This window comes from Peromyscus eremicus, chromosome 12 (genome assembly GCF_949786415.1).
Source record: "Peromyscus eremicus chromosome 12, PerEre_H2_v1, whole genome shotgun sequence".
Classification (NCBI taxonomy): Eukaryota; Metazoa; Chordata; class Mammalia; order Rodentia; family Cricetidae; genus Peromyscus; species Peromyscus eremicus.
Window position 1 is genome coordinate 75,924,652 of NC_081428.1, and position 22,955 is coordinate 75,947,606.

General features: G+C 41.1%; 2 protein-coding genes across 3 annotated transcripts in view; one reads left to right on the forward strand and one right to left on the reverse strand.

Moving 5' to 3' along the window:
- Positions 1-6,956: 6,956 nt before the first annotated feature.
- Mcm4 (minichromosome maintenance complex component 4) lies at positions 6,957-21,853 on the reverse strand. 2 transcript variants are annotated; one of them, XM_059276858.1, is made up of 16 exons: positions 21,597-21,853; positions 21,105-21,266; positions 20,626-20,789; positions 20,444-20,545; positions 19,642-19,737; positions 19,461-19,556; positions 18,857-18,995; positions 15,990-16,210; positions 15,552-15,672; positions 12,776-13,035; positions 11,967-12,332; positions 11,225-11,352; positions 10,483-10,690; positions 9,402-9,630; positions 8,820-8,953; positions 6,957-7,633 (listed from the first exon to the last, which is right to left on the reverse strand). In XM_059276858.1, exons 1-16 carry the CDS (start codon positions 21,664-21,666, stop codon positions 7,541-7,543), a joined length of 2,589 nt encoding a protein of 862 aa, XP_059132841.1. In that variant the 5' UTR covers positions 21,667-21,853; the 3' UTR covers positions 6,957-7,540. The 2 variants fall into 2 exon arrangements, with proteins under 2 accessions (XP_059132841.1, XP_059132840.1); XM_059276857.1 differs by having other exon boundaries at positions 21,105-21,269; positions 21,597-21,852.
- A 233-nt stretch (positions 21,854-22,086) lies between these two features.
- The window catches only part of Prkdc (protein kinase, DNA-activated, catalytic subunit), a 221,554-nt gene continuing 220,685 nt past the window's right edge, over positions 22,087-22,955 (forward strand). Inside the window, exon 1 of the mRNA XM_059277873.1 lies at positions 22,087-22,532. Coding sequence (XP_059133856.1) covers positions 22,355-22,532 — 178 coding nt within the window. The 5' untranslated portion in view covers positions 22,087-22,354. The remainder of the gene's footprint in view (positions 22,533-22,955) is intronic.

Consider the following 22,955-nt stretch of genomic DNA (forward strand, 5'->3'; position numbering starts at 1 on the left):
TCATGAGCACTTTGATTTATAGCCATCTAGTGGTAACAATTTTTAAAAGGAGTTTTAATTATGTATATATGTGTGTTAACAGTTGCCCATGGAGGCCAGGAGGGCATTAAATTTCCTGGTGCTGGAATTACAAGTAAGGTATTGGGCATGAGTCCTGGAAACCAACCCAGGTCCTCTGAGAGAACAGTATCTGCTTTTAGCTAAGTGATCTCTCTAGCCACTAGTTTATAAATACAAAGGCAGGCTCTCGACTACTTGATTCAATAAGTAGTTTAAGAGAAATGTCAAGACCTACATCATACCATAGCCTTAGGATGTATTTTCCTGTTACCTTCAGGTGCCTGTGTCTATAAAAGCCTAAGTTGTTAGTACCTGACCAACTATAGATGTACTTGTGGTAGTTTGAATAAGAATACCTCACCCCCATCTTCCCAACAGGCTCATATATTTGAGTGGTTGGTGATCAAAGAGTAGCACTATTTGAAAATGATTAGGTTTGGGCTTGTTGGAAATGGGTCACTGAGGGTGGTTGGCTAGGTCCAGTGTGTTACAGGAATTCTGTCACCAATCTGATAGTCAATTGAGGAGCATTTTGGTCCAAGAGGTAGGGTTTTCATTGGGGATGGACGTGACCAAGAGAAAAGCACACAGTTGTTTTACAGCGAGGAAGCAAGTTGCAGTGTGTGTTAGCAGTGGCTTGTGATTTGGCTCAGGTTCTCCTTTTGTCCATGGAATATTTGTGCATGGGATTTTGCATTTTAATAAATCTTAAAGAAATCTTTATCACCTGGCGTCCAACATGAGGTGTCCCGCGGCTCCACTGTCACTCCCTGAAGCCGTGCGTCCCAAGGCCCCAGTGGTCCTGTTCCCTCCACACCGAGGCCCCGGCATTCCCTGAGCCTGCCTGCTCCGCAATCTGGGTGCTTTCAGCCACCGGGTGTCCTCCCAAATCAGTTCTGTTGCAACTTCTGATCCTTGCACATTCACTCAGCGTGCACCCCTCCCCCGATATGGCTTCTGCTCTGCATAAGCACTGGGGCAGAGTCTAGTCCATCCGCTCAACATGCTGACCCTGAGCTGCCTTGGTGCCCGCTCCACTTGCTGGTCAAACATTGTCACTACATCTGAATACCTTTAGACAACTCAGTCCTCCAAGCACTGGCTCCACCTGCTGGTCAAACATCATCACTATATACAACCAAGGGTCAGAACTGTGGTAAGTCACTTGGGAACTATTAAACGGTAAACTAGGCAATTAAAAAAAAAATGTAAGAGAATAAGGGGAAAGGATAATCTTAAAACCTCTTCCATGTAAATGATAAGAGAATATCACAATGCAGGGAATTAGGACCCTGCTCACTGCTACTACAGATGGGATGCTAGAAAAATAACTGAGGAGATAAACAACTTAGCTGGGATCCATACAGTGTTGGTCATAATTATTATCAGTCTGGTAATTTATAATATAAATTATATCCTTAAAAATTATTTTTATCCTTAAAAAATGTTTGATAACTACCAAATATGAGGAACTGACTGATAAGATACAAGCCTTAGAAAAGGCTACTACTGATAATATGCAAGCTTTACAAATAATTACTAAGAATAGTACAATTTTGACTGAAAAGATAAAGGCTTTAGAAATATTTACTGATGAAGAGAACAAGGTGACTGATAATATGCAAACCTTAGAAAAACTTACTATTCAAAAGTTACAAGCCTTAGAAAAACTTACTAAAACAGATAATAATATTCAAAAACAGAAGAATTTAGAGAACCAACCTCACCATTACATTATGAAATTAGAGAGGAGCATTCCCCAGGTTATGAGAAAACCAACCTTAATTTATCCAAATTACAATTCAAGAACAATCATCAGATGATAGGTATCCCCAAGGCTATTCAGAAGTTAAATGGTATCCTATAGAACATTAGGTTTGAAAAAAGTTAAGGAAGCAATACTTTCATATGGTGTGCATTCACCTTTTGTAAAGCAAATGTTAAATTCATGGTCTACTTGGAACAAGAGTTATTCTACAAGACTGGAAAGATTTAGTTATAGCAGTATTGGAATATGGTCCTCAGCTACAGTGAAATACATGGTGGAGAGATGAAGCTAGGACCATCGAACAGCGAGGTAGGGTTAGAGATTATGAGAGTTCCCAAGATCAAATAGTTGGTGAGGGCCGTTATGCTGATGTGAAAAGACAGGTTATATTTGATGATCACACCCTGTCCCTATGGCCATACAGCAGCCTTAAAAGCTTAGGACAAGATTCAAGAATCAGGGAAGAGGACTGAGTCATTTACTAAAATCATACAAGGCCCAAAGAAGCCTTCACTGGATTTTTGCAAAGATTGACTTCAGCTGTAAATAGAATGATATCTGATCCAGAAGTTAGAGTAATATTAATTGAATTCTTGGCTTCAAAGAATGCTAATTCACAATACAAAAGGGTGATTGGGCCTTTAAAGATAAGATCAGCACTCATAGAGGAATAGATCCAACATAGTCAATATTGAATCTCTTAACTATGATGATAGTTGGGTTGGATAGGTGATTTCCAGAGGCTTGAAGAAAAATCAAAATGTCAGGTATTTTAATTGTGGTATATAAGGTCATCTAAAAAGGGATTGTAGACAGGACTTTCCTAGAAACAATATTTTTTCTAGAGATACTCCCAATAGAATGCCCCTCCCTTCTGGAGTACGCAGAATGTACACAAAAGGCCAACATTGGACCAATTAATGCAGATCAACAAGGGACAGGCAAGGTAACCCTTTGCCATTAGTAAATGCCTTGGGGGGCCTCTTCTTGCAGGCCCTTGTGTGAAATTCAGTTCAATCATTCCCTGTCACCATAGGGGAAATTCCTCCATAGAGCAATTAAAGGACCTAATACCTATTGTAAAAAACCATATTGCTCTGGATGATGGAAGAGCTTTAGAAGATAAAACAAAATTTTTAGGAGAAACTGTAAAAGAATATTTTGGCAAACTTCTATAAACAATCAAAGACCAAAGTTAACAATATAGATAAATGGCATTAAAATTAAGGGTCTGGTAGACACAGGGACAGATATAATTATGATTGGGTCAAAATCTTGGCATCCAAATTGATCTCTTCAGGAGGTAAACGTTTAGCTTCTAGGAATTGGAACTTTATCTCAGGGGAAACAAAGAGTAAGATGGGTAACGCATAGGGCCTGAAGGACAGAGAGGAAAATCAAAACCATATGTAGCCAACATAATAATGAACCTATGGGAATGTGATTTGTTGTATCAGTGAAAGACACAGATCAACACTGCTCCAATCTCAGAAACAAGCCATAACAGAGAATGCTTCAGGGAGGAATATTAAAAGATTCTCTAGAGCAGACTATTCAAGTTGTTCATAAACAGGACCCAACAGCTGGTGACCTCTCAAGGTGCCAACAACCCTACCTTAAAAATGGCTGATAAATCTGTCTGGGTGAAACAATGGCCTTTGACATCAAAAAATTACAGGCATCAAAACAGCTGGTACAGGAAGGATTGACCAGTCCTTGGAATTCTATATTTGTCATTAAAAAGAAGTCTGGAAAATGGAGACTGTTAACAGACTTGAGAGCTATAAATAAAATTAATTCAGCCAATGAACCCTCTATAACCTGGAATTCCCTTGCCTTCTCTATTATCTAAAGGATGGTCTATTATAGTGATTGATTTAAAGGACTGTTTCTTTTCTATACCTTTATGAGAACAGAGAAAAATTTGCCTTCATAGTGCCTACTTATAATAATTCTCAGCTTGTTAAAAGGTATCAGTGAAAAGTTCTCCCACAAGGGATGTTAAACAGCCTCACCCTGTACAATATTTTATACAACAGAATTTATCATTATATGGATGATATCTTACTAGTTGACTCAAACCTTAGAAGAAATGTTTAAGGAAGTAAAGAAAATATTGCCTTACTGGGAATTACAAATTGCTCCTAAAAAAATAAATAAAATAAAATAAAGGGGTGATTCTATTTATTACCTAGGATATAAAACAGGCTTACAAAAAATTCAACCACAAAAGGTACAAATCAGGAGAGATTACTTGCATGTCAGGGACCAAACATGAACCATGGAAAAGTACTAGAGAACAAGCCACCGGCCCTAAACCAGATGCCCCCAAAGATAAAGAACAGGTCAGTTAGGTCAGGTAGCACAGCAACAGAACAATGGGCCCTGACCAGTGACCTTACCACCTAGCACAACACCCTGCAGCCTCACGACTTGCACATCTCCCTCCACCTGCACGTACGGCACATCGTGCACCCCTTCCCTCCTTCCTGCCCCCTCCCCCTCCCATGCTATATAAGCCTTGCTGAGGAGAATAAAATTTGCAGCTTGATCAGAACACTGTCTCCCTGTCCCTCTCATTCTCTCCCGCAGTTAGGTCGCCCTGATGGCCGGGACACTTACAGACTTTTGAAAATTACTGGGAGACATTAACTAGCCCACAACTGGATAACAGCTCAAGAACTAAGTAATTTACTTCAAACCTTACAAGGTAACAAGGACTTAAATAGTGCCCCCAGCCCCCCCCCCCCCCAAATCGGCTGGAGCTGAAAGAGAATTAGCACTAATAGAGAAAAAAAAAATACAGGATGCACATGTGGATGGCTTGGATCCAGAGTTTGAGTGTATCCTAGTTATTCTATCTTCTATCCATTCTCCTACTGGAATTCTTATGGAAAGAGACCACAGCATTATGGAATGGATATTTTTATCATACAAACAGAACAAAAAATTAAAGACCTATGTAAAAGAGATTTCTGGATTGATTCTAAAGGGAAAATTGAGACTTCGTCAGTCAAGAGAAATGGACCCAACAGAAATTTCATACCTTTTGCTAGTGCTGAAATTTCCTCTTTATGAACAGAAAATGAACAATGGCAATGAGTTTCCAGTACTTTTTTTTTTTTTTGAGAGAATAGCAACTAATATCCTCAAAACAAGAGACTTCAATTTATAAAAGGAACCAATTGTGTTCTTCCTCACATTGTATGAGAAACACCAATATCTAGGGCCCCTACATTCTATAGTGATTCAAACAAATCAAGAAAGACAGGTTATAAATCAGGAAATTTAAGTAAAGTGGCTCAAAGCCTTTATGGTTCTGTTCAAAAGTCAAAATTATGTGCTATTTTCATAATATAATTAGGTTTTCCAGAACATCTTAATATAGTTACTGACTCTCAGGCAGAGTTGTTTTACATATTGAAACCGCTGTACTTAATCTTGATGATTCAGAATTAACTTTGCTATTTATACAATTACAGGAACTAGTCAGGAATAGGAATCATCCAATATATATCATACATATCAGATCTCGTACAGGTCTACCATGCTCTCTAACACAAGGTAATGATGAAACTGATCAGCTAGATTAATAGGGAATGTATTGGAAGCCTCAAAATTTCTAAGAAACACCATGTTAATAGCAAGGGCTTGAAAAAGTTTTCTATCACTTGGCAGCAAGCAAAAGAAACTATAAGGAAATGTCCTACTTGTTTTTTGTATAACCAAACTCCACTACCTAGAGGAATTAACCCAAAGGGTTTGAGGATCAGGATGTAGCTCTCAACTACATCTCCAGCACCATGTCTGTCTGCTGCCATGATCCCCACCATGATAATGCACTAAACCTCTGAAACTATAAGCATGCCCCCATTCATTTAAATGCTTTCTTTACCAAGAGTTACTTTGGCTATGGTGCCTCTTCACACCAACACAATAGTGACTAGGACACACCAGAAACATTTTAAGCCTTGAAAGCCTGTGATTTGCTTTGTAGAACAGGCTGGTCATGAACGCAGAGATTTGCCTGCCTCTGCCTCTCCAAGTGCTGAGATTATTAAAAGCATGTACCACCACCGCCTGGCAAGGCTGTAGTTATTAAGTCAACACCCTAACTTCTCTGTACATTTAGAGTACTTGCCATGACATAGTAATTCTTTTCTATTAAGATTCTTGAAGCCTGAGTAGTGTGTCCAAGGTGTAGTCAGACCTTTCCATCGTGACAGCCAGCTCCCCAGTAATGACACAGAGATTTATTATAAAAGCTCAGCCATTGCTTAGGCTTGTTATAACAAGTCTTACAACTTAAATTAACCCATTTCTATTAATCTACGTATTGCCACGTGGCTTGTAGTTTTACCTGTCCTCCACCATGTCTTGCTCCCTCTGTGGCTCCAGGCGACCCTGCCTTTCTTCTTCCTAGCGTCCTATCTGACTGACCTGCCTATACCTCCTGCCTAGCTAATGGCTGGTTAGCTTTTTATTAAACCAGTAAGAAGGTGCTGTGGCAAATATGTATCTCCATAGTGTACAAAAGTATTTCATAACACCAAGGTAAAACTTAAGCTAGACATGGCTAGTAAGTTTCAGTTCCAGTCAGAACATAACGAATTCTAGCTCCTGTTTTGGGATTTCAGACAAGTTATGAGGTTTCTCATGCCCTCATCTTCTGAAGACCTGATTCCCAGGTAAAGGTGACATGTGGAAGCCATCTTCTATACAGGAACTCATACCAATGTACACAAATGGATAGGTAGATGGCCTCTGGTGATGTCCTAACTCAATTACTTCTTCCTTTGAAATATAGCATCTCAATATCAACATCTCAATGCTATATAAGTATTCATTTTTAGATCTATGAACACTACCAGTGAGAACTGATTACAAGTTACATTAAAGTCTTAATTCATATAATTCAAATGGTTTGGAGATTTATTGTAGAAATATTTACATAGATTTAAAGCTACAATGGTTTTGAGAATAGTGATTGCAAGGATCTAAAAAGATTAATGCAAATTCGTTAGATCTTGTTTTGTTTTATAGCCTATAAAGTACCTTTATGACTCAAAGAATATAGTATTTAGCAAAGTTCTGCTCTTAATGAGAAACAGTGTTAAACAACCAAGTATTACATTTTCTATCATTTATTTAGGAAATAGTTTTACATATTAGGAAAAAATAGAAGCCAATTTGGAATTTTGTAATTTTCAATCATATTCTTGTTCTAGGAACAGTTATGGGGGTAAGTTTCTACAAATTAAGTTAAATCCAGGTGCTATAAAAGGAATAAAGTCCCTAGCCCATAATCACATCACAATAAAGGATGTATCCTGGCCATCTGTTACCTCCAATCACAAAATTCTCCACACAATGAGGACATAGCTTGCATATATACCATGGGTGGCACCCTTAGCTTCATTCCCAGCACTGCAATACAATAAAAGCAAAGCTCCCATTAGAAAACCTTCTCCAAACTGGACTTGGACTCAGTGTATAGAGATGCTTAAAAATTAAAGTGGCACATCAAGAAGGTTACCTCTACTGTATATGTTGGTAATTTAAAATGTAAAAACAAAGAAAGTAAAAACATACATTTACTAAAAAACACAATGCAAGATAGAAAATTTTTATGTGGTGGAATGAATACTGCCTTTTAAACTCTATTTGCATCAGTGACAACAGCATCTGACTCTAGACCAAGAGCCACACAGCTCAGAGCAAGCGGACAGTTTTCCCAGTCACTGTTAAGAAGTCATCATCAGCCAAAGCACGCAGGGCTTCTTCAAACATGTCTTTGGTAATTGCCTAGGAAACAAAAAAGTCACACACTGAGTCCTTCCTGTTAGACACACAAATGTTAAACTACCACTCAGAGTCTGTCTTTTTGGTGGTTGTAGACAATTCACTTTGCTAAATTACATTTTATATATGTTGTATTTATTTTGTGTTCCCATGTGTGTTGGGGGTGAGGGCTGGTGCTTAAGTGGAGGTCAAAGGCCAACTTGCCAAAGTCAGTTCACTCCTTCTACCACATGAGTCCCAGGAATAGAACTCAGGTCATCAGGCTTAGTGGCAGGTACCTTCTTTACCCACTGAGCCATCTCACCAACGCCACTTGTACACATTTTTTTAAGCTGTAAACTAGGGATGGCAAATGTTTCTTCAGAGGACCAGATGCGCACTGTCCTTTTTAAGCTCTGCCATCATCATGAAATACAGTCAAGGGAAAGTAAAGAAGTGTTATAAAAACAAAGCAAAGCAAAAAACAAACAGACCTTCACTTCAACCTATATAGTTTTTTTCACTAATAATTCATCTTTAATTAATTGTAAAAGGTCATACAAATATTACATCGCTAAAACAAATCTAAACTCTGAACAAGTACACTAAAATATTAATTATGTATTTCTTTTTTTTTTTGACAGGGTTTCTCTGTGTTGTTTTGGTGCCTGTCCTTGATCTTGCTCTGTAGACCAGTCTGGCCTCGAACTCACAGAGATCCACCTGGATCTGCCTCCCGAGTGCTGGGATTAAAGGCGTGCGCCACCACCACCCAGTGATTATGTATTTCTTGATGATGTGTTTATGGAAGAGGCAATCTTATTCTTCCCATTTTTTTTTCCCCCTTGAGACAGGGTTTCTCTGTGTAATAGCCCTGGTTGTCATGGAACTCACTTGGTAGACCAGGCTGGCCTCGAAATAGAAATCCTCCTACCTCTGCCTCCCACGTGCGGGATTAAAAGTGTGCGTTACCACCACCCAGTGGCTATCTTATTCTTATTTACATTTATTTATTTTATTTTATTTTTTTTGGTTTTTCGAGACAGGGTTTCTCTGTGTAGCTTTGTGCCTTTCCTGGAACTCGCTTTGGAGACCAGGCTGGCCTCGAACTCACAGAGATCCGCCTGGCTCTGCCTCCCGAGTGCTGGGATTAAAGGCGTGCGCCACCACTGCCCGGCTACATTTATTACTTACACATATAAACACTTACTGTGTCAGATTGTCCCCGGATATCCTCAAAAAGTTGCTGGTATTTTAAAGCTGGTGTTTTACCCTTAGATAAAATAAGTTTCCTCAATGCTTCTGCTAATTCTTCTTTTCGTTTACGAGAAGTGGCACTCATCCCTATTTCAAAAAGAAGTCACTGAAAATATTTCTGCCATGAGGAAGTGAAATGTTAGATTCCCACAAACATTCCCTCATTAGTACTGCCAAAAGTTAGAATAGCCAAATGCCAGAGTATATTCAAGAACATGAGTTTTATTTCAATTACTTTATGTATCAATAGCTACTTGCCACTGAAAGCCTACACAAATTGTTTAGCAAGTATATTAATGCTTACTAGGAGATCAAATTCTTTTTGAGACAGGGCCTTACTATGCTGCTTCAGTTTGCCTGGAATTCCTGAGCCCAAGCGACCTTCCTCCCCGAGCCTTCTGCACAGCTGGGACTAGAGTTGAGCAATGTGCATGCCTTATTCTCCCTTGAAATGGATTTTAATAGGTACCAAGACACCAGAGGAAACAGAATCCCTTTTGATTTTAAGTCTTTTTCTTCAAAGCAAGTAACAAACCTGTAGTAAGAATAGATATATCCACAATGCCAGTGCGGGGGTCAGTTGCAGACTGCTTCAGAGCCTCCCGGTGAAGGCGTTTTGCCTCTTCCACATCAATTGCTTCAACTTTGTCTGAAAATCTTACTTTAGCATGGGCTTCTGCTAAGCGAATTAATGACTCTAGCTGTCGAGGGTAAGCAGAAACCATTCCCCGGCTACTACCGATCTTCCTCATGTTCACATAAGCCTAGAGAAGGTAGAAACAACATAAAAGTTACTGCTGACAAGAACTTTCCGTTTCATGGATGACCTTGAATAGTTAGGGTTCTATTAAATAACTGAAGGCCTGTCTGTCTGCAGTGTAGAGTTACTCTAGGTAGTTACGAATTGGCTCTAGGCTGTGGACTTGAAACTCATTAAGGCTTGGTTAGACTCTTACACACAAACAGAAACATAGAAACCTAGAGGACTGTTACATCAATGTATGGTGATATCAGGAATATTTGACAGTAAGAGGAATATTTGACAGTAAGACTTCTTGGAGACATCTGTATAGGTAGGCATGAAGAAGAGAGATTAAAAGGCTGCTAGTATAATTTAGAGGAATGCATGTCTAGACCCCCATGGGTATAATCCCCAACACCAAATGCACAGACCCACAGACAGAAAGACACACACACAGCAACAACAACCACAACAAAGGAAACAGTGGCAGAGGAAAGGAATATATCAGAGAGCCTGTAAGAAAAGGCTTGGCAAATGTCTGCCCAAAAGACCCATTCTAAAAGATGACTGAGAATATACTGTTTCAAAGAGAATTCGTTTTGCATGTAGTTTATGGTACAAATGAAAAAAAAAAAAAAAAAAAACACATATCATCTGTAACCCTCATTGAGCCTTTTGGAACCTAGCTAGGATGTAAACCCATCAAAGCACATGCCATTTCACAATACAGCCCAAACAAGCCCTAGCACATTCCTGCCCATCTTGTAAGTATGTGTGAATCTAAATTACCACAGACTCTCCTTTTTAAAAACAAGCAAAGAAGAGAAACAGGTAGCTCATCTAGAGTTACAAACTGTTTCTTAGGCCTGGTTACCTCAATCAGAGCCTGGCTGGCCTCCTCACTCAGCCGGGGCATGATGGTACTATGTGCATATGCAATGTAGTCCTTCAGCACTGCCATGTCTAGGAACTCCTCCTCTACTTGCTCTTCACTTTGGTAGTACAGTGAAACCAGGTGATGAGCCAGACGCCGGTCATATGCCTCATCCTGAGGGTCCAGCATGAGGAAAATAAGATCAAACCTGACAAGACAGAGGAAAAACACTGTCTTCTTAGTTGAGACACCAACATATCTATAAGTAGGACTTAAAAGGTGTTTAAGTCACTCACTGACTGTATTGTATAGGAACCCACAGAAGGCTGCCATATCACCAACCAACTAATCCTTAGTCCTGCCTAGGTAAGAGCAAAGTCAGAGAATTATGTCTTTTCTCTGAGAAATGTTATAATTCAGAAGATCAAGTATTTTTTTGGGTACAAGTACCTTCAACTTGTCTGAGAATAACTCTTTCATAAGGAGTGGACTTCAGGGATAGAGCACTTGCCTAACACATGAGAGGCCTTTTATTAAATCCCTAGCACCACCAGAAACAAAACAAATTTAGTATAATTAACATAAACCTGGCCAAAAGGCCTGACCAACCAAATCTGAATTATTGCTTAATGCTAGTAAGAGATTGCTAACAGTTGCTGACTCTATTTTCTTTCCAATCTACTGCTGACAATTTTATGAATAAGCCAGCAGAAGCATTCATCGTACAGAAATGTTTTAGTACCTTGACAACAATGTATGTGGTAGTTGGATATTTTCAATGGTTGTTTTTTTAGGATTCCACTGAGACTCAATAGGATTTGCTGCTGCCAGGACAGACGTCCGTGCATTAAGTTGACAGATGATTCCAGCCTATCAGAGGAAGCACTGCAGTTAGAAGCCTTTTCCTGACTCCCACAAGGAAGACAACTATCTTCATCTGACCTCTGGCTAATCCTCACTTGCTCTGCTGTTTCTGTCCTTAGATTCATGCCTAGGACTGAGCTTAGATATATGCATTCTGCAGCTGTATTTCTTTTTAATTAATTTTTATTCTATGCATTGGGTGTTTTGCCTAAATGAATGTGCATTACATGTGTGCTTAGTAACCTTGGAGGTCAGAAGAGAGCACTAGATCCCTTGGAACTGGAGTTATAGATGACAGATGGTTGTGAGCCCAATGTGGGTGTTGGGAATCAAACCCAGGTTTTCTGGCCAAGCAACCACTGCTCTAAACCACTGAGCCAACTCTCCAACCCCCTGCAGATGTGTTAACATCTTCAAATCAAAAAGCAAACACTTAACACTGATAGTAACTTCAACACAAACTCAAGCTTATAAGCACTACATATTAGTGAATAAAAGCTAATGTAAGACAGAGGTTTCAATATAGAATGTTAACTGAAACATGTTGAGAAGTACTGATCACTTTCCTAAGAGCAGATAACATCTGAGAGTCTGCAGTCACAGTGGACATCACCACTCACCTTTGCAATAGAGAGAGTCTGTTGTTCCATGACTTCATGCAGTACAGACCTTGTACTTTCATTCATTTTGTCAAACTCATCAATGCAACATATGCCATTGTCACTCAAGACAAGGGCACCTGTCTGTAGGACTAGCTGCCTGGTCTCAGGGTCTTTCATCACGTAGGCTGTGAGGCCAACTGCACTGGAGCCCTTTCCAGATGTGTACTGGCCCCTGGGGACCAGGTTGTATACATACTGCAGCAGCTGGGACTTGCTGGTACCAGGGTCACCACACAGAAGGATGTTGATCTCGGCACGGAATTTGCCCCTTCCAGTGTGACTGAAATCCTTCCTTGTTCCACCAAAGAGCTGAAGCAAGATTCCCTACAAAAAAATGCATAAACACATCTAAACATTCATTTTGTAGAGTAACAGCTTTATCTTATGTTTCAGAGGTACTTTTCTAATTTTATAAGCTGAAGGTGTGACCAAAGCCATCTGAGAATGCTCTGGTCACTCTAAATTATTCCTAACCAATTTAAACCTAAGTAGACATGACATCATTGTAGGACTTAACCAGCATAACCTCTGTTCTGACCCCAAATAACCTCTTAGGTTTAGGGACAAGAATGCATACAGCACAGAGATGAGTATATACACAACAAAATAGTAACATTCAACTGAGGCAGAGGTCAGTGACTTGCTCTGTCACAGAGCAAACAGTTCTTATCTTTGGGAGGTGGTAGCAATGGCAAATGAATTTTTTTAAAATACTCGACCCCAAAGAACTGTAAATCTTAATACCAAGTTAAAAACTCCATTGTTACCTTCTTTATATCTTCATGTTCGTAAATGCTGGGAGCCAAGGCTGAAGCAAGTCGCTCATAAATGTCTGGTTTCCTGGAAAGCTCCTTAAGCAATTTCACACGTTTCTCTGAAAAAAGTTTCTGTTCTGCTTCTTCATCAAGGCCATGCAGGCGTTTTGCATCAGTTTTCCGATAATGAATAACATCAATGTGGGTTTTATAGACAGACTTCACATTGCTCACTCTTGGATTGACTCGAATAGGTACTGCTCGATATATGCCTAAGAACATATACAGGAGACACAATTTTACCTTTCTGCTGCTCCTTCTGCAAGCTCAGTAGTCAGCACAGGCAATGTGCAGCACCTGGGAGCCCCATCTCACTTGAATATCCATTACCTGTTAGCTACCTAGGCAAAGGCCTACATTAAGAAAATCAAGAAACAGAAGAAACAGCCAAACTGGGAAGAAGCAGGTTCCTTTTCTTTTTAAAAAGATTTATTTATTTAATATTCATTGGTATTTTGCCTGTATATATTCTGTGTGAGGGTGTCAGATCCCCTGGGACTGGAGTTGTGAGCTGCCATGTAAGTGTTCGGAACTGAACCCGGGTCTTCTGGAGGAGCAGTCAGTGCTCTTAACTGCTGATCCATCTCTCCAGACCCAAGAAACAAGTTTTTTTTTTTTTTTTTTTTTGGTTTCTCTGTGTAATTTTTGTGCCTGTCCTGGATCTTACTCTGTAGACTAGGCTGGCCTTGAACTCACAGAGATCCGCCTGGCTCTGCCTCCTGAGTGCTGGGATTAAAGGCAGGCACTACCACCACCCAGCAAGAAACAAGTTCTTAAGAACAGATCTAAAATCACATTTGTATCCATCTGTTCTGTATGAACTTAAGGAACTATGTGTGTATAACTACCTGGTACAGAATTGTTCTAGGTGCAAAATGAAAGCAGGCTATTTGTGAAGAAAGGTTGCGTCATGGTCTATTTAATACAGTAATGTCATTTCCCTAGGCTAAAAGATAGATTTACTTAGTAACTGACTGAAACAAAATGCTAAAGCCTACATCAAAAACTTGAGAAAATGAAAATCCTTAAAAGCTCAAATCTTTTAACAGTAACAAATAGCAAGACAGTCTACTGACTCAAAGGTGAAGGAAAAACGACAACTTAGGCTTCATACTAGGAACAAGATACTTCCTGATATCTTCTCACAAACCTAATTAAGGGCTGGAGACACAGCTCTCTAGCAGAGCATATTTACTCAGCATGTGCAAAGCTCTGGACTTGATCCCTAGCACTGCATGCCAATCCAATCCTCACACCTCTGTGTCTCCAAAGAAAGTAATTCAGAGAGAAATTAAGTGATAAACAGTATCTTAACTACTCGAATGCATACATTCTCTAAGAAGGAAAGTTGTTCTAAACTGGTATATCTGATGCTTTTCTTCTTTGGGTTTCAAACTAGCCCTGAACTCCACACTAATTCTGTTTCTGGCTGCTTTAAAACAAATCAAAGTTTCAACTTATTATTAGTATGTGAGATGCCTGTGTGCATGCACTCAGGTGTCAGGGTGATGTGTGTGGTCAGTGGCTGGCTCTTGGGAGTTGGTTCTCTCCTTCCATCAGGTGGGACCCAGAGAAGGAGCTCGGGTCATCAGACTTGCACAGCAGGCATCACCTACCCAGGCCCTTCACTTTTGAGGACTAAATCTGATCTCCCTCTCATTCTCACAGTACAGACCATGGTCCTCTAACAAGACAATGCAATTCTTATTTAAAACATAAAAGAAAACCAGTTTACAGAGCTAAAAAAGTACTCAGCAGGTAAAGGCACTTGCCACCAAGCCTTATGACCCGAGTTCCATCTTCAGGCTCCATGTAAGAAGAACAAGAGAACTGGCTCCCACAAGCTGTCCTCCGATACAAAATTTCAAAACAACAACAACAACAACAAACCCAAAAAACAAACAAACAAAAAAACCAAACACATAACATTTTAAAAACGCAAACCAGATTACACTTCACCCATAGAGTGATGTGGACTAGGTGATATTAATGATGTCTTCACTGGCCCAGTTTTGTTCCTCTAGGTACCAACTGTGATAGAGCACTGAAGATACAATGGTTGAAGAAACCAACCTACTGGATTAAATACCTTACCAAAGGTGTTAGGGCAATTGGGGGGCAAAACTGGGATTGCATGTCTCTCTTATGTTAGGGAAGAAATCCTGACTCACTGAGTAGCTGGGACAGTAAGCCCCAGACTCAGGAGCCAGGGAATCTTGGGTTTAATTCCTAATGAAGAACAATGTTGTTCTTTGACCCATCTCCCTTGACCAAGTACCTACATTTCTCCAAACTGGAAAGTCTGCCACACCCATATGACATTGAAGATAGCACTTTTTTCATGAAGAGACAGCATTTAGCATGCTGCAACAACCAACAAGTCAGCAACTGCTTTCCCATATGGACAAAGTGCTCTGCCCTACTCTACCCCATCAGTAACATTAATCCATAGCTGTACATGTAGGAATTAAGTAGAAAAACATTCATGACTCCCATGTCGGTGCTCTGTCGCTGAGCTACTTACTGTTAGACTGAATCAAATCAACACTAACTACACCCTGAAGCTGTTCTTATGCATCAACATTACCAATCTGAGAAACATACAAAGTTCTGAGAGATTTACACAGCAAGGGCCCACCAGGACATGAACTCTAAAATCTGCATCTGAGAACTTACAGAGGTAAACCACAGCATCAACTGTCTTCTTGTTACAAACCTACATCCTTACCTGTGACATTCACTCTGTCCCCTGGCTGAACCTTGTCTACAAGATCATTGTGGGCAAAAAGAACAACAGTGTGAGGTGTCTGTCCAGCAGGCATGTCTTCAGGAGACTCTTGAAGTTTGATCTGAAGGAAGAATAGGAAAGAGAAAACTTCAGAAACAGAAATTACCATGGAAAATAAACAAAGCCAAAAAGAACCATAGCCCTTTGTACAGTGTAGACACAACAGTGTTTAAAACATAGCATACCAGTACTGAAGCATCAGTGTGCTCCAAATTCTAGTCATTAACGAAACCATGACTATCAAAGGCAAAGCGCTTAATTCCATTTAGGAAGGTTGAGGGTAGACTGATAATTAAATTTGGCTGAGGATTCAGACAGAGGCAGAACACAGGCAGCAATGTTGGGGAACCTCAGTTTGAGTGCAGAGTGGCCACATACCATCTGCTTATCGGAGAACAGAGATCGGTTGTGGATCAGTGCCATGCTGTGGGTGGTGTGGCAGTGTGCACAAGTGCAGGGCTCTGCAATTCGGCCTCGGTCCATCTCCACACGGGTGGTATGGGCACACACTTGGCATTGGAAGAAGGCCTCCTGCATCTCAGGAATCAGCTGTGATGTCCTGATGACCATGCCACTGATGGTGATGAGCTGATCGATGTCTGTAAAGGGAAAAGAGGGTTGCTTGTCCACCAGCCTCTTCCCTCAGCCCACCAACCTGGGTCTGCCGCTAAGGCAGACTCCTAAGTACAATTGTAGATGACCAATGGAGACACAGCATGCACTGTAACCAGGAATGGACAGCTGGTTGGTATCCTCAGGACCAGCCTAGGATGTCCTTCCTATGTCCAGCCTTCTTTCCTCTCAACACCAGTATACTTCTGATCCTTTTTAAGGTTTCTTTACTTTTTATTTACTTACTTATTAACAGTATGTGAATATGAACACATGCTTTCATGGTGCAAGTGTGGAGATCAAAGACAATTTATGAGAGTCAGTTCTCTCTCCTACTGTATGGGTCCTGTGGATCTAACTCAAGTGGTCAGGCTTGGCATCTTTACCCAATGAGCCATCTTGCTGGCCCACATCTGGCCCTTTCTTCCTCATGTGTCCCATTTAGAGGATATCAACAGGTGAGAAACTTGATGTGTAGATATATTTTGTCCCCCAGTCTCTCATATCACTTAAAGCCACCTAGAAAACCTGAATCTCAGGTAAAAATATTGGGCTGGAAATGCTGGGGGTAGAGATGTACTTATAATTTTAGCACTGGGGAGGAAAAAAAAAAAAAAAAAAAACAAAACCCAGAAGGACCTTTAGGGCTCATTGTCCAGCCAGCTAGCCTACTTGCTGAGCCCTACTCAGTGAAAAACCCTTTTGTTTTTCAAAATAGTGCCTAAGAAATGATACCCTACATTTCCTCTGGCCTGCACAGCATGTGCTACAAGTAAATATTAATACACAAGAATAGCCTAGATTCTAGACCAGGACAACATGGGCAAAGTATATGACCCTGGTGATATTTTGAGCCTCTCTTTCACCTACAGAATAGAGCAAGGACATAGTTAAAGATGTCATCAATACATACCAGATCTATTTTTGTAGTCAGTGCCTACAGGAAAAAAAGCACTTTGCCTCTTAGCAGTCATTTATAAAACAAGCTTCTGTTACACACTTTTTTTCTTTTTTACAGTCAGCACCACTAACTTTATTCCAGGCTTTATGCATGAGTTCTTTCTAAAGTATGGCATACCTCCCCTTAAGGTCTCTAACATCTCACCAGAAAGGTGATGTAAAGAGCTGATTTTATAATAGAAAATTATGGTTCTTTAATAAATACTGAAAAGTCCTGCTCATGTTAACTGCTTATATTATTTTGTTATGGAAGGTACCTTACAATCTTAGTATATTTATCTACATAGGTATTTTTATTAATTCTAAGAAACAATTACATTTCTATCTTTACACATGGAAAAACATCATTCTGTTCTATTTATATCACCATGGACTGTCCAGATTAGGATGCTGATGTCCCATAATTGAGCCACTGTCAGTCTAACTGAATTCATATGAAAATAGCTTCCCTGATTTGCCTAAGTGGCAAAATCTTTCTTTTCTAAACATCTCCCTGCTTATTTTGAAATAAAACTTAAATGTATATTTTTTTAAATTAGTTTATTTATTGTATGCCCTGGTTACAGTTTCCCCTCCCTCTTCTCTTCCCAGTCCCTCACCCTGCCCCCTATCTGTTCCCACCCTCAATGCACTCCTCACTTTCTGTTAGGAAAGGGCAGGTCTCCCATGAACATCAAGAAAACATGACATATCAAGTTTCAGTAAGACTAAGCACATCAGTCAGGCAGTGGTGGCGCACGCCTTTAATCAGGGAGGCAGAGGAAGGCAGATCTCTGTGAGTTTGAGGCCAGCCTGATCTCCAGAGTGAGTTCCAGGCCAACCAGAGCTACTCAGAGAAACCCTGTCTCAAAAAAAAAAAACAAAAACAAAAAAGACTAAGCACCTCCCCATGTATTAAGACTGGGCAAGGCAACCCAGAATAAGGAGTAAAAACCTACATTCTTCTTTGTCATTCCAAGTACTCTTGAACTAGGCTTTTTGATCCTAAACACTGTCTCCAAAGTCCCTGCTTCAGCCACCCACATATGCTATTGTTCACATGCAGCATTTTCTACCTTCATCCCTTCATTCTGTTATCTAGAAGGAATTCTGCCATATTCACTTTTCAAATCCTATCATCTAAATTTCTCTTTCACAACCAATTTTTCCTCTGCACGTCCAGGACTTTGTCCGTTTCCTACAGCACAGACACTTACCTTCTGCTCATGTTTTATTAGCTCCCAAGCTGGAATTCTTTAAGCTTAAAGTTGAGGATCATGTTCTGCATTTGTTTTATTATTATTATTATTACATGTATGTATGAGTGTGGGCACATATGTAAAATAGAGAACAGTCCTTAGGAGTCAATCCTCTCCTTCCCAGATAATCAGGTTTTCATAGCATTTGCTTCTATAGCTGAGCCACTTTGCTGGACTTCTGTATTTGTTTTCTTTAGTGACTAGGAAAGTGCATACCTACTAACTAGAGATTTATTGTATTTGAATAAATTCACTTTTACAGGAGAGAATTATTTCTTTTATATCAGATATTTCAGTGAAGTTAAAAAATGCACAATTAGTTCATAAAAGTATTCAGAATATATCTTTTCAACTTATAATTTAATGCTATCACTACTCACTACACAATTCTTGAGCTTTCTTTCCATATAAGGCATTTTCTACTAAATATATTACCTTCTGGATTCAGGTTTCTCATACTCTTTGTCTTCAGCGCATTAAAAGGTCTTACTTGAATCTGATGTTCTAAGATGGAGTCAGGATAACGTTCAAAGAAGATCTCATTGACAGCCATGTCAAAGGTTGGTATGACCTCCTGTAAACACAAATGTGAAGAGGCAGGGGCTGAAGGGTAACTCAGGAGTTGACAGCACTTGTTGCTCTGCCAGGACTCCAATTCAGGTCCCAGAACCCACTTCAGGTGGCTCACAAGCCCCCATAACTCCAGCTCCAGGGGTCAGAAGCCCAGAAATCAGGAGTTCAAGGTCATCTTCAGCTACAAAACTACCCTGCCTCAACAGCATCCAATTAATACCCCCTGAAAAAGAGGTAATTTACTTCATGAAATCTAAGAAATCACTGGTAAGGTTCATTATTTTTAAGAAACACTACAATTAGTAAAGAAAAAAAAAATCCTCTTCATTTTTAATGTAGTAAAACATGGTTTTCTTTAAGAAATATTCAACCTTTGGAAGCGTATTTTTAACCTAAATATAATTCTGCTTGCTAGGAACATTCCTTGTAAACATTTATTATAATGAGGCTCAAAATCAATTCTTACCTGTGGGTAGGAGATGAGCTGTCTATACAAATTTTTGCCAAATGATTTTATGTGTTCACAGTTCACATTTAAAAATGGCTCCCCTATAATATTAATCTGTAAAATATATGAACAAGTCATATTTCACTAAATTTAGTATATCAAAATAGAAAACTTCCACTTGTAAATCATATTTGATTACCTCTCCAAGTCGTTGCATGTACAAAGGTTGAGTAATATCTATGCCAACATTTTCTTCTTCTTTCGCCAGAGGATCAATAAAACATTGAAGGAATCTCTTGATATGGAGAAAAAAAAATATTAAGCTTAATGAACTTAGGAATATGTAATTATTATTAAAATGCAGAACGAGAGACCAGCAAGATGACTCAGTAATTAAGGATGCTTGCCTAGACGCCTGATGACCTGAGTTCTAGCTCCAAACCCACACAGCAGAAAGAACTAGCCCCTGAAAACTGGCCTCTAACTTCCACCTAAAAGCCGTGTATGGCATACCCCGCCCCCCCAAAATGAATATATGAAAGGAAAAAATTTTGAGTATATGGCTATATGTACACATACATAGAAGTTTTTCTTTTTTGGATTTGAGACATGGGCTTACTATAGAACCCAGACTGGCCTTGAACTTCTGGCAACCCTCTTCCTCAATGCTAAGATTATAAGTGTTTACCACTTATTTTGGAGTGCTGGCACACACCTCTAATCCTAGCAGGGAGGCAGAGGCAAGAGGATCTCTGAGTTCAAGGCCAGCCTGGTCTACAGAGTGAGTTCCAGTACAGCCAGGGCCATACAGAGAAACCATCTCAAAATACCAAAATCTAAAAAAGTATAAGTATGTTCTGCACGGCATAAATTATTTTTGAGGAATGAATTCTAAGCCGCAAACAACCTGTTGCTATACATCATAGCTACCTACATAGAGATTACCAATATTTTCTCCTGAAGTCTCAGGAATGAGTTTTAGTATATACACATAAACTTACCTGAAAATTTTCTTTGCACGCAGCCACATTCACATCTGTTCCCCAAATCACAAGCTTTTGGCCTAGAGATTGTTCACTTGCTACTACGTCTTCTGCTGCTGTCTATAGAGACACATATGATAGAAATATGTTAATGGAACTACCTATTTTATGTCACTGTCAGAGAGCTGGTTTGTACTCACCCCATCAGACTGCAGGTCCACCTGTAGACCCTTTCGTGCTGAGCCCAGGTCTGGCCTCTGCCTCACTGGTGTGCCTCTCACCCCACTTCTTGGGGTTCCTTCCACTCGAGAGCTGGGAGTGCCATATGTCAACGGTGAACTAACATCAAAGTCCAAAGGAATAGCTATAAAAACAACATATTCACCTTTACCACGAAAGAAATCCCTGTAGCACATCAAACCCCCCAAATTAGCATGCTTGGTGTCTGCCAATCTAGACAGAATATTTATTGCAATCTTTCACAGCCGAAATGCAGTTCTACTATACTCACTAGGACTTAACATGTACTAATTCTGCCTCACTTCCCGGCTGTTTCAGTGAAGAACCTATCAGCTTACACAGAAGAATGCTTAGGCATCATAACAACTGCTAAAGCGGCAAACCAGACAGCTGAAGAATTACCTCTATTACAGTATAGCCAACATCTGCAGAAACCCACCTGAAGAATGCATCTGAGGAGGGCTAGAAAACATGGTATTTTGTGCAGCGGGGCTCTGCAGGTCGGCTCCTGGTGAGGTGGGCATTGGCGGCAGCTCTCCAGTGGATGAATCTTCGCCTCTACGCCTCCGATTGGGAGATGACCTGCTTTCCTCACTTCTTACTGCTGCCATACAAAACAAAACAACAACAAAGAGTATCAACGCGCATGCTCAGTCTTCCAGGATGTTCCTCTCAGGTATTCCTATTACTCAAAAAAATACAAACGAACTAGAACAGAGAGAACAGGCGTGCGCATTTTTAACCAACTGAATTGACCACACCAGACAGCCCGGGGATGAGCGCCCAGCCAGTCATCTGTATCTTGAGTGAATAGAGGCCACTATATGCCCAGGCTCGTCAACCACGCACCACCAAGCTAGGAGGCCTCAGGACATTCCACGGTGCTGCGGGAAGAAACACGAGGCGGAAAAGGGAAGATGAGGGAACTCACGCGTCTGGGTTGGGGTGACTCGTCCGCGTCGGCTGCTGCGGCGGCTCGGGGTAGATGCCGGAGATGACATGGTGCTGTGGTACCTACGCCACAAGGACAAACTGGCTCTGAATCGTCCCAACACTCGGCTCCGGGTTAGCTGGAAAAGCGTGCACCAGGCTAAGTCAGGAAACCAGCGCCCACCTGGCCGAGCGTTCCAGGCGCGAACACGGAGCGGATTCCCGCCAGCCGCTCTGTCGTCACAGCACCCAGCGGCGCCCGGCCAATCACAGAGACAAGGGCACGTAGCTCCGCCTCCGGACGGCGCCACTGCGCGTCCTGGCGTGAGAGTGGGCGTGGCCTAAGAGGATTTGCCCGGCCAATCACAGAGGCAGTGACGCGTAACTCCACCTCCGGAAAGCTCCAAAAGGAACCCACAGGGGAGTTCTAGAAGGACGTCTCGGTGGTACAGCCGCGGCCTTGCCCTGCGTGCCCCTCGCCTCGGATGGGCTATCCTGCAGCGTGACCGCGCTCTGGCGGGAAATCCGTGCCGGGCTAGTCCTTCTTCCGCCTGAGGCGTGTTTACGTCTGAAGCGTCCTAAGTACAGGCTACGCTCTCGTGCTACCTATCTTGGTTAGAGTGGCGGGTTTATGCCTCCTTGGTTTCCGAGGTGCACAAGTTAGGCGCTACATACCAGTAGGCCTGTGGGTGTGTGCGCTCACCCTCGCCTGCAGGAGTGTGAGGGAGCGTTCCCGCTGGGACTTTCAGGGCCTTGTGCATGCGCGAAGCGGGTGCTGGCGTCATGGCGGATGCGGGAGCCGGCGTACGCGGCTGGCTACTGCAGCTGCAGGAGTTTCTGTCGGCGGCGGATCGATGCAGCGCTGCTGGCGCCAGTTACCAGCTGATCCGTGGCCTGGGACAGGAGTGCGTGCTGAGCACTAGCTCCGCAGTGCTGGGTGGGTATGGTCCCGGGGTGGCCTGCCTGTCAGAGGTCTCAGCGTTTCTCTCCCTTGGTGTAGCACGGTCGTGTGAAGTCTGCAATCTGTGGATGTGTATACTGTTCTCTTTTCCTAGCATCTGAAGAAAGATGTCTTAAAGCCGGTGTTGGAAAATGACCCCCAAATTTGGCAGTCTTTTCTATCCAAAGTTGGAGGACAGTAAAAGAGAAAGTATTTTCTTTCATCTTAATCTCGCCTGAACCCGCGAGGACGTTTACAAAACCCTTTTTTCGTGGCACTGTATTTTCTGAATAATTGCAAAAATTACTAAAAGTCATACTGTACTTTTTACTTTTTTTTTTTTTTTTTTTTTTTTTTTTGGAGTTAGAGACTTCCTATGTAGCCCAAGCTAGCCTGGAAACTGAGCTTTTTAATGCTGGG

Excerpts from the sequence above, each read along its gene's own strand:
- Mcm4 (XM_059276857.1), bottom strand. The coding sequence starts at position 21,666 with ATGTCATCTCCGGCATCTACCCCGAGCCGCCGCAGCAGCCGACGCGGA. Across the intron at positions 18,996-19,460 it reads AGCTCATCTCCTACCCACAG|GAGGTCATACCAACCTTTGA; the intron begins GTAAGAATTGAT and ends TTGTGTTTACAG. Across the intron at positions 13,036-15,551 it reads GGACAGAGTGAATGTCACAG|GCATATATCGAGCAGTACCT; the intron begins GTAAGGATGTAG and ends ATATGTTCTTAG.